Source organism: Oncorhynchus clarkii, chromosome 10 (assembly GCF_045791955.1).
Source record: "Oncorhynchus clarkii lewisi isolate Uvic-CL-2024 chromosome 10, UVic_Ocla_1.0, whole genome shotgun sequence".
In the NCBI taxonomy this organism is placed as follows: domain Eukaryota; kingdom Metazoa; phylum Chordata; class Actinopteri; order Salmoniformes; family Salmonidae; genus Oncorhynchus; species Oncorhynchus clarkii.
This window is the reverse complement of record NC_092156.1, coordinates 27448081-27460288: the sequence shown is the minus strand read 5'-3', so window position 1 is coordinate 27460288 and position 12208 is coordinate 27448081. Positions and strand designations below refer to the sequence as shown.

General features: G+C 41.3%; 1 protein-coding gene across 1 annotated transcript in view; it reads left to right on the top strand.

The window, feature by feature from the left end:
* Nucleotides 1-2061: 2061 nt before the first annotated feature.
* Nucleotides 2062-12208, top strand: part of LOC139418226 (phosphoglycerate kinase) — a 32830-nt gene continuing 22683 nt past the window's right edge. Inside the window, exons 1-4 of the mRNA XM_071167515.1 lie at nucleotides 2062-2341; nucleotides 10422-10472; nucleotides 10600-10755; nucleotides 10951-11095. Coding sequence (XP_071023616.1) covers nucleotides 2277-2341; nucleotides 10422-10472; nucleotides 10600-10755; nucleotides 10951-11095 — 417 coding nt within the window. The 5' untranslated portion in view covers nucleotides 2062-2276. The remainder of the gene's footprint in view (nucleotides 2342-10421; nucleotides 10473-10599; nucleotides 10756-10950; nucleotides 11096-12208) is intronic.

Sequence of the window (12208 nt, the reverse complement as noted above, 5' to 3'; positions counted from 1 at the left end):
GAGAGAGATTTGCCCAGTTATCAAAACGTCTCACCAAGGTAAGCCTACACGAAACACATACCTTGTATGTAGTATTTCTAAAGAACCCCATGGAAATAGGAATGACAGAAAAACTATTGGAACCATTTCCGGGTTTTACCGCTAGGTTTTATAGGAATTATGACTCAATGTACTCAATGGAGGGCATAGCTCATATGACCGGCACTAACATAACCCAATGGCAGGGCCTAGAAAATGGCGTCATTTCAGGGCAAGAACAAAATGTATGTCAGGAAAAGTGCAGTATTATCATAAGGAGATGTATACTTCAAATCAAATTTTATTAGTCACATGCGCCAAATACAACCTTACAGTGAAATGCTTACTTACAAGCCCCTAACCAACAGTGCAGTTTAAAAAAATACAGATAAGAATAAGAGATAAAAGTAACAAGTAATTAAAGAACAGCAGTAAAAAAGATCAATATATACAGAGGACGAATGGAGGGAAAAAGAGCATGTGATTGAATCGGTTAAAAATGGCAGAAAAAAGGGAGATAGTTTGTTAAAAAAAGAATGGCAAAAAGCTGTACGCCGGATTTGAAGACAGGAGGAGAAATGGAAGTGAGTGAGGGCGAAGTAGCGGAGGTGGTAGGTAGGAGTGAAATTCTTTGAAAAAGTGTACCATTGCCTTTTGGCTGATCCATTTGTGGTTTCAGGGAGGGGGAAAACAGAATTGGGTGTTGTGGAATCGGGGGAAGGTTACCAGAAGTGGTCTTGTGATAATTGTTTGTGTTTCTGCTGGTCAGAGGGAGTAGGCACTCCATGTTAAATGAATGGGGGCAAGAAATGTGAATTCTTCTGCTCTCAAGAAAAGGGTGCCATTAAAAGGAGTGATTACTGGGGTAGCGGTAAATGAGAAAGTTGACCAACTGAAGGGGAAGATTCCCAGTGTTTGTGATGCTCATCGTTTGGTGAGACGCACAGGCTGGCGTGAGTGCGGAAACATAAGAGTCGTTGTCTGTTCTTTTAAGTTTTGATGTTGTGTCGGTGCCTGATGAAGTGATGTTAGAAATTTAAGTTATCCCGTACGAGCTTTTGTGCAGAATATATTACGCTGTAACAGGTGTCAAGCTTATGGGCATGTGGCAGCAGTGTGTAGGAAGTAGGTTCAGCGGTCTAAGGCACTGCATCTCAATGCAAGAGGTGTCACTTCAGTCCCTGGTTTGAATCCAGGCTGTATCACATCCGGTCGTGATTGGGAGTCCCATAGGGTGGCGCACAATTGGCCCAGCATCTTCAGGTTTGGCCGGGGTAGGCTGTATCGCATCCGGTCGTGATTGGGATTCCCATAGGGCGGCGCACAATTGGCCCAGCATAGTCTGGGTTTGGCCGGGGTAGGCTGTTATTGTAAATAACAATTTGTTCTTAACTGACTTATTTCAATAAAAACACACAAAAAATGAATGTGTAGCATTGGGGAAAGTAGTGGTGTGTGTTAATTGTAGGGGTGCCCATGGGGCTGGGGATCAGAAATGTCCCGTGCGAGAGAGGCAGGTTGAGGTTTTCAGGGTTAGAGTAGTGCAGAAGTTGTCATATGCTGAGGCAGTGAAGAAAGTAGAGGAAGATGGGTCAAGGGGGAGGGATCCTGAGAGGAGTGGTGTGAGTAGTAGATCTGTACCAGTACAGAGGGATAAACCAACAAGTGATGTATGATTCAGTAAGATTAGACTTTTAGCATTTATAGCAATGATTATCGACTGTACTGCATGTATGGAATGTAATTAGAAGAAAATTGAGATTGTGGTGGCAGCTGCAGAGAGGTATTTGGGTGTAGGAGACTTGACTTCAGAGGAGTTACAGGGTGTGTTGAGTGGCGGTGTCCTGTCCTTTCAGGCTGATGGCCTGAGGTAGGACTAAATAGATTTAAATAGTGGAATATGGTGGTGGGTTTTAGTGAGTGTAGGGTTAGATGGTAGGCCATTTGTTGATTAAATATAATTTTCTTTTTTTTAAGCAAAGTACAAGTTATACTCCACCGTAGTAGGTGGCAGTAATGCAAAATGTCTTGAATGCCAACCGCAGTTAAACCGCATCGAAGTAGAAGAAGAACAACACAATGACAGTGCTGATGCAGCAGTCTCGTATTAGCTTTTGACCAAAGCTAACGTCCCGACGTCCATCAGAAGTTCCTCCCTGCGCTAAGGTCATTTCATTCGGGAACTACCCGGCATCAGCAGAGTGAGGTGAAGATCGGAACGAGGAACACAGCAGAGCAGGTGCAAGTAAAACATCAAAATGTCGCTGTCAAATAAACTCACCCTGGACAAGGTGGACGTAAAGGGGAAGCGCGTGATCATGAGGTGAGTTCCAATTATGTGACTTCGAAGAGCCAGTGGAAAGGAGATTATACCATCGCTAGCGACCATCTTTGCCACGGTGATTCGTAACAAGAGCGCTACCGAGTTGCCTGCCAATTCGTTACGGGGCTTTCACACCAGTTGGTTTACCCCCTTAGTTCGGCTCGTTTGGGCTGGTGTGAACACTACCCGCACTCGGGAGCCCAGGTAGCACCAACATCTGGCCTGATTCCGGCATGCCAAATCTAAAACTGCTGACCTGGGTCTGGCAGACAGATCCGGCCCGTGTCCGAAATGAATGACGGTAGAGACTAGGCGAGAGTCATTCGGCCTAGATCTGGCAGCCTGAACTGAGCCCAAAACTGCCATTTTAGGCCGGGGGTTTAGTAATATTGCAGATATCAACCGAACTATAAACATAAATACATGTTAATAAACGTGTATAAATGAAATGTACTTTATGTGGGTGTCATCGTACGTATGTACAATAGCATGGATGACGTGACTGTGTTAGCCATAGGGTGTGCTCGTAAATTTAAATCTGGAGTGCCAGAGTGTGCTCTGGGCGTTCGTAAACGCAGAGCGTCGTCAGATTGCCCGTTTGTAAATTCAGAGCGTTTCGTTCTCGGCGCGTTTAGAGCGCAGACCGGACGCCCTAGCGGAGAAGTAGTCTTGATCCGAGAGTTCTGACCCAACAGCAGTCATGCTTGCTAGCTACTTAGAGACACAAATGAGAGAACAGCTCACTCTGACCATTTTACTCGCCCTAGCAGAGCTGGTTAGGCTGTTTTTATGTTATCCAGAGCGTTGGTGACTGCAACTGTGCTTCTGGCATCAACAAAAAAATGAATACGCATTTCTGCCAACTTTTACTGACACGGGTAATTTTCAACGAGCGTTTGTAAATGTCAGTTATTCTGCGCTCTGGCACACTCAGACGGGAGTGCTCTGAAATCGGAGTAGATAGTTGCAGAGGGAAGTGTTAATTCCCAGGGTCCCAAACCTGGCGGAACAATGTTTTTTAACGCTGAGCTGTAGTCAATGAACAGCATTCTCAGATATTTATTCCTCTTGTCACGGTCGGTCAGGGCAGTGGAGTCTAATTAAGATTGCGTCATATGTTGGTGCAATGTTTTTGTGTGGTGATTTTCTGATAATTTTTTTGTGCATGGCCACGAGGCCGAACACAATTGCATAATTTGTAGACCGCAAGAAGCCCAAACAGATAACTAAGCATAATCATTTCAAACCTTGCTACCAATGGTTGGAATCATTTCGGGGAACAGAACCGAAAACTGCAAGAGTACGAAATTATTTGAGGAACAGAAGCGGAAACGAACTATACTGTTCTGGAACAGAACCATTATTTTAAAAGCATGGGAACAGAATAATGTTATTTTACTTTCCAGGCAATTTTTTTTCTCCAGTCCCACAAAAATTGCAACAAAGTGAGTTTGCAAAGCCCTCTGTCACTAAGAAAGGTATTGCCCTAGCACTACACAGCTGATTCAAATAATCAAAGCTTGATGAGGAGTTAAAAAAAAAAAAAAGCTGTGTAGTGCTAGGGCAAAAACCAAAACGTGCACGGGGCCCAGTACTGAGTTTGGAAAACATTGCTTACTGACAACATTACAATCATGATTCAGAAATTAGGGAGAGGTGTTAAAAAAAAAAAAAAAAAAGGATTTACTTTTTCAATACTGGTTAAGGATACTAAAGTTATCACATTTCCCATTGGATGTATTAACTACAAAAAGGTGTGTTTTTAATGCTGCTCTGCTCACACACAGACACACACACACACACACACACATGCTTGTTAGCTAGCTAGATAATGTTTGCTCTGGTCCAACGTTAACCAACTTTGAAGTTCAATGACATTTAAAGTTCCTCCATAGAGACCGCTCTGCCGTATGTATAATTCTGTGGGCCTAATTCAGATAATGCATGTAATAATCCTAGTTAAGGATACTATAGTTGGATTTATTAAATCCCCTAGTCTATTGATGCACTGGTGTGTCAATCTAAGTAACATAACACAGTCCCCATCATAATTCCTTAGTTTAAGATAGAGAGATTTTTTTTAATGGACTGCGTCTCAATCCACCACATCCGCCTATGTCACCCTTCTGCATCTGTGGTGGAAAGTGGCAGGGCTACAGTGCTGTTTGACAGACTAGACCCAGATGTACAAAACATTTCTTACGCACAAACTTAGGAAGCTTCTTTAAAAAAATAATACAAAAAAACTTCATAAGATTGTTCGTAAGTGCAATTCCTCAAGAATATCTTCAGATTTCATGATTTTCATTATATTTATTACAAAAAAATCTATTTACAATTAAATATCATAAAATGATTCTCACTAGGCAAGCGATTTTTAGCTAGCTATCTAGCAGGCAATGGAAATCATGTTAGCATATTTCATACTGAGATTATTGTTCTAAAATGTGTTATTTAGTTTAAAATAATATACTTAAACTTTCAGATGTTTGAGTGAATTATACATGTTCATTTGCTTTCATTAGCTTATTGTCTCAATGCCCTGAGTTTAAGACAAGTGTTTAGCTATCTTTGAATTAAGAACATTTCAAAGAACCAATCCAATAGCTTTATTTTCAAGATTTGAATTTCTTAACTTTTGGCTTAAGGAGAAACATAAGAAATAACGCAAGAACATTTCCAAGAAACTTTTTGAGGAATAGCAACTTCGCCTAACTTTCTTCATCAGTCTGTAGTTAAGGAAACAATTGCAGGTATGAGGAAATGTCTTAAGGATCGGCGTCCCGTCAACGGGACAGTTGTAAATCATTCAGCGCGTTATGTCAAGATCGCAGATTTGAGAGTAACGGTACATAGAAGTGTCTTATATTGTCTGAAAGCTTAAATTCTTGTTAACATAACTGCACGGTCCAATTTACAGTAGCTATTACTGTGACAAAATGCCATGCTATTGAGAGCTCCTAACAAAAGTTTTCACCGCGATAGGTTTGATAAATCTGATTTATCGTCCAAAGGGTCCCAGAGATAACCTGAAGTGTTTGTTAGATAAAATCCTTTTTCATATCCTAAAAAAGTCCATATAGCATGCACGATCGATTTTTGTATTTCCACTCGTTCAATTTGCAAAGAAAGGAATCTGTGAAAATCTCACCCTAAACCTTGTTATAACGAGTAAAATCACGTTCGTATCTATTCCTCAGAGATCCTAGAAGGTAACAAGACTTCACTATCTCATTAGGGGTGTAGTATGTCCTATAGGACACCAAATTTGGTCAGGGAGCGACGCCTTCATGGGACGCCGATGACGAGGAGCGGCCATCACTTGAACTACTGTATCTTTGTCAAATAAGCACCAATCGGGGTCAAACAAAGCTAGCTAGATAGCCAATGAGCTGGGATTTATGGGAGTATCCGGAAACCATGTATATGTCGTAAAATGTAGCTTCTAACCTTGTACGACAGCATGCCTTTTCATTTTGGACAAAAATTCTAAGGATATTCAGAGTTATGAAGTTATGAAAACTGGTTGTTTTGGAAATGTTGAACTTATAATATGGCTACTAATGCTTGGAAAGCTAAATCAAAGTCCAAGTATACAGATTTGACGATATTCTTGCAGAAAAATTGAATATGAATGCGAATATCTCCTTAACGATTTGCCCAAATGTACTTGGGGACTTCACACTAAAAGTCTTGAGGATCAGTCATACTCCAAGTTATCCATCTGAAACTTTGCACAATCACTGCTGCCATCTTGTGGACACTATCGGAATTACAACCATAGTGATGGCTATAACAAACCTTTCTCTTGCATTTCAAAGATGGTGGTAAAAAAAAAATTGTTTTTCCTTTGTATTTTCTTCTACCATATTTATGGTCTTATATTCTCCAACATTATGGAGGTAGTTCTGTGCGAACAAAAATAAGGTGTTAAATATGTGTATTAAAAAAATAATACTAATCTATACAGTACCAGTCAAAAGTTTGGACACACCTAGTCATTCCAGGGGTTTTCCTTTATTTTTATGATTTTCTACATTTTAGAATAATAGTGAAGACCTCAACTCTGAAATAACACACATGGAATCATGTTGTAATCAAAATATATTATATCCACCCTTTGCCTTGATGACATCTTTGCACACTCTTGGCATTCTCTCAACCAGCTTCATGAGGTAGTCCCCTGGAATGCATTTCAATTAACAGGTGTGTCTTGTTAAAAGTGCATTTGTGGAATTTCCTTCCTTAATGCGTTTGAGCCAATCAGTTATGTTGTGACAAGGTAGGGGTGGTATACAGAAGATAGCCCTATTAGAACAGCTCAAATAAGCAAAGAGAAACGACAGTCCATCATTACTTTAAGACACGAAGGTCAGTCAATCCGGAAAATTTTAAGAACTTTGAACTTTCCTTCAAGTGCAGTCTCAAAAACCATCAAGCGCTATGATGAAACTGCCTCTCATGAGGACTGCCACAGGAAAGGAAGACCCAGAGTTACCTCTGCTGCAGAGGATGTTAGTTACCTGCCTCAAATTGCAACCCAAATAAATACCTCACAGAATTCAAGTAACAGACACATCTCAACATCAACTGTTCAGAGGAGACTGTGTGAATCAGGCCTTCATGGTTGAATTGCTGCAAAGAAACCACACCAATAAGAAGAAGAGACTTGCTTGGGCCAAGAAACACGAGCAATGGACATTAGACCGGTGGAAATCTGTCCTTTTCATCCGAGTCCATATTTGAGATTGGCTCCAACCGCCATGTTTTTGTGAGACACTAGACCGGTGGAAATCTGTCCTTTTCATCCGAGTCCATATTTGAGATTGGTTCCAACCGCCATGTTTTTGTGAGACACAGAGTAGGTGAACAGATGATCTCTACATGTGTGGTTCCCCCCGTGAAGCGTGGTGGTGTGAGGGTGCTTTGCTGCTGACAGTCTGTGATTTATTTAGAATTCAAGGCACACTTAACCAGCATGGCTACCACAGCACTATGCAGCGATAAGCCATCCCATCTGGTTTAAGCTTTGGCCCACTATAATTTGTTTTTCAACAGAACAATGGCCCAAAACACACCTCCAGCCTGTCTAAGAGCTATTTGACCAAGAAGGAGAGTGATGGAGTGCTGCATCAGATGACCTGGCCTCCACAATCACCGACCTCAACCCGATTGAGATGGTTTGGGATGACTTGAACCGCAGAGTGAAGGAAAAGCAGCAAACAAGTGCTCAGCATATGTGGGAACTCCTTCAAGACTGTTGTCAAAGCATTCCAGGTGAAGCTGGTTGAGAGAATGCCAAGAGTGTGCAAAGCTGTCATCAAGGCAAAGGGTGGCTATTTTGAAGAATCTCATATAAAATATATTTTGATTTAACGCTTTTGGTTACTACATGATTCCGTATGCGTTATTTCAGAGTTTTGAGGTCTTCACTATTCTACAATGTAGAAAATAGTAAAAATAAAGAAACCCTTGAATGAGTAGGTGTATGTATAAGAAAGCGCTGGAAATAATATAATCTACATATAGTACAACCACTTCAAAAACATATTTATGATTTATTTTTGACTGAATGTATTTTGTAATCCATAGGTTGCATAATGTTTTTTATTTAACTAGGTAAGTCAGTTAAGAACAAATTGTTATTTACAATGATGGCCTACCAAAAGGCTAAAGGCCTCCTGTGGGGACTTGATGGGATAAAACAAATAAAAAATAGGACAAAACACGCATCACAACAAAAGACAACACTACATAAAGAAAGTCCTAAGACGACAACATAGCATGATAGCAACACATGACAACACAGCATGGCAGCTGCACAGCATGGTACAAACTAGAGGCCGACCGACTAATCGGAATGGCCGATTAATTAGGGCCGATTTTTCAAGTTTTCATAACAATCGGAAATCGGTATTTTTGGGCGCCGATTTGCCGATTCTTATATTTTTTTTATACCTTTTATTTAACTAGGCAAGTCAGTTAAGAACACATTCTTATTTTCAATGACGGCCTAGGAACGGTGGGTTAACTGCCTCATTCAGGGGCAGAGTGACAGATTTTCACCTTGTCAGCTCGGTGGATCCCATCTTGCAACATTACAGGTCGCTAGCTAGCATTAAACAACGCAATAACGACCTGCCTCTCTCGTTGCACTCCACAAGGAGACTGTCTGTTACACAAAGGCAGTAAGCCAAGGTAAGATGCTAGCTAGCATTAAACTTATCTTATAAAAAACCAAACAATTATAATCCCTAGTTAACTACACATGGTTGATGATATTACTAGATATTATCTAGCGTATACTGCGTTGCATATAATCTGACTGAGCATACAAGTATCTAAGTATCTGACTGAGCGGTGGTAGGCAGAAGCAGGCGCGTAAACATTCATTCAAACAGCACTTTCGTGCGTTTTGCCAGCAGCTCTTCATTGTGCGTCAAACATTGCGCTGTTTATGACTTCAAGCCTATCAACTCCTGAGATGAGGCTGGTGTAAACAAAGTGAAATGGCTAGCTAGTTAGCGCAGAGTGCAACGAGAGAGAGGCAGGTCATTATTGCGTTGGACTAGTTAACTGTAAGATTGGATCCCCCGAGCTGACAATGTGAAAATCTGTCTTTCTGCCCCTGAACGAGGCAGTTAACCCAACGTTCCTAGGCCGTCATTGAAAATAAGAATGTGTTCATAACTGACTTGCCTAGTTAAATAAAGATGAAATAAAAGGTGTAAAACAATATATTTAAAAAAATCGGCGCCCAAAAATACAGATTTACGATTGTTATGAAAACTTGAAATCGGCCCTAATTAATCGGCCATTCTGATTAATCGGTTGACCTCTACTTTAGACTAGTTGAGTATCTGTATCTATTATCTATTAGTATCTATTACAGGCTCAAAATGGCCAGAAACAAAGACCTTTCTTTAGAATCTCGTCAGTCTATTCTTGTTCTGAGAAATGAAAGCTATTCCATGTGAGAAATTGCCAAGAAACTGAAGATCTTGTACAACGCTGTGTACTACTCCCTTCACAGAACAGAGCGAACTGGCTCTAACCAGAATAGAAAGAGTGGGAGGCCTCGGTGCACAACTGAGCAAGAGGACAAGTACATTGGTGTCCAGTTTGAGAAACAGTTGCCTCACTAGTCCTCAACTGGTAGCTTCATTAAATAGTACCCGCAAAACACCAGTCTCAACATCAACAGTGAAGAGGTGACTCCAGGATGCTGGCCTTCTAGGCAGAGTTGCAAAGACAAAGCCATATCTCAGACTGGCCAATAGAAATAAAGGGAATGAAGGGAAGCCGAAGTAATTCCGCTACCCAAGAGTGGTAAAGCGGCCTTTACTGGTTCTAACAGCAGACCTATAAGCTTGCTGCCAGCTTTTAGCAAACTGTTGGAAAAATGGTGTTTGACCAAATACAATGCAATTTCTCTGTAAACAGACTTTCTGCATGTTTCTAGAGAAGGGCACTCAACGTGTACTGCACTGACACAAATGACTGATTGGTTGAAGGAAATTAATAATAGGAAGACTCTCAGTTCCATTAGATTACACATAATACTGCCTAGATTTTATTGAGAGCTAGACCAGCTCTACCTAGCTAGGTAGCTAACAAGCTTGTGTGCAGAAAGGCACCAGAATTAAAATAAAAACACGTCTTACCTTTTTGTAGTTAACTAACATTGAATAATTAATCCATTGTTCTCTAATAAAATATTTGGAGGGAGGGACAGGTAGCCTACACCATACTGGCAAAGATTTTCAGCTGGCAGGCATACAGACACTGGAATACGTTTCTGAGTGACGGCGAGGGCTCTGCATAGGCGCTTTGTTGCATTTTTTTGTGGGACTGGGGGAAAAAATACCCTGAACATAAAGTAACATTGTTAACTGGTTCCGATGCTTTTAAAACGGTTCTGTTCCGAAACAGTATAGATCACTTTCTTTCTCTGTTCTGGTTTTGTTCTTCAACATCATTATTTTTCTGTTCTGTTCCCTGAACCGGTTCCAACCCCTGCTCAAAACACAATTCACTATTACTGTGTCCAAAATGGATGTTTGACATTTCTCTTTTGCAGGGTTGATTTCAATGTGCCCATGAAGGACCATAAAATCACAAACAACCAGAGGTAATAATGAGCTTGTTTTAATTTGATCATCTATTAGTAATACACCTTATTAGACCAAATGCTGCTATGTCATTCTATAGGAGCCCTATTCTAGCCTTTGCTCATACTTTGTACCTGTGTGTTCCAGGATCAAGGCTGCTGTCCCCACCATCAAGCACTGTCTGGATCATGGGGCCAAGGCCGTGGTGCTGATGAGCCACTTGGGTCGTCCTGATGGGAACCCCATGCCTGACAAATTCTCCCTGGAGCCCGTGGCCGCCGAGCTCAAGAGCCTGCTGGGCAAGTGAGACCTGGCTCCTTCCATGGCCCTCCATAGCTGCCTATTACCATGCGCAGAGTGAAATATTACTCGTCCCAATTAATTAATCATATTTGTCATTTTGGAAATATTTGGATTCTTTGTACTTAGTCAGTGTTTCATTATGGAGCCCAATAAAGTACTCAAATGTGCACGTGTTTGCTTTGCACTCATTCTCAGGGACGTGCACTTCCTGAAGGACTGTGTGGGTCCCGATGTAGAGCAGGCCTGCGCTGACCCCGCAGAGGGTTCCGTCATTCTCCTGGAGAACCTGAGATTCCACGTCGCTGAGGAGGGCAAGGGCAAGGACACCTCCGGAAACAAGGTGGGTGTATATCACCGGCTGCAGCCGCAGTAGCCAGTCCCAGAGGCCTTTTCTATTTACATAAATGGAGGACTCCTGCCCTGCAGAGGCCCAAGCTGCAGCTGCGTCACCATCCTTTGGTGTTAGCGTCAGCAGGGCCGCTAAGAGCAGAGAAGAAAATAGAACCAAGCTTACAGTGGCATGAGTCACCAGTCAGACATCTGACTGAAAAAACAGTAATTTTTCAGATTGAGACCAGGGTAGAGAAAATAGTGTCTTATCTCGTCTGTTTGAGACGTACTGTGAGTACATCCATACTAGGGTGATTCCTTATGAAACTAGGAACATAAAAAGACCATGATTTGGGGGATTTTTCACAACATGCAATCCTTTGTAGGGAGGATTTTTGACACTAAGTGTACAAAACATTAAGAACACCTGCTCTTTCTATGACATAGACTGACCAGGTGAATCCAGGTGAAAGCTATGATCCTTCATCGAGGTCACTTGTTAAATCCACTTAAATCAGTATAGATGAAGGGGAGAAGACCAGTTAAAGGATTTCTAAGCCTGGAGACAACTGAGACATGGATTGTGTATGTGTGCCATTGAGAGGAAGAATGGGCAAGACAAAAGATTTAAGTGGCTTTAAACACCGGTTTGTGTCAAGAACTGCAACGCTGCTGGGTTTTTCACACTCAACAGTTTCCCATGTGTATCAAGAATGGTCCACCACCCAACGGACATCCAGCCAACTTGACACAACTGTGAGAAGCATTGGAGTCAACATGGGCCAGCATCCCTGTGGAATACTTGACACCTTGTAGAGTCCATGCCCTGATGAATTGAGGCTGTTCTGAGGGCAAAAGGGGGTGCAACTCAATATTAGAAAGGTGTTGTTAGTGTTTGGTATACTCTGTGTATATTTGACGTTTTGTATCTTAACACATAATTGAGAAATAATTAATTGAAGTTTTTGTATTTGTGAGATTTTGGCCTTACCAGGTTCTGCAAAGCAAACATTGGTGTCATATGAAGCGTACCGCTTGCACTGTAATATGAGTAGTATTTTGATTTCAATAACACATTTCTTACATTAAATGAGGATTATTGAAAAATATAAACCTTAATATT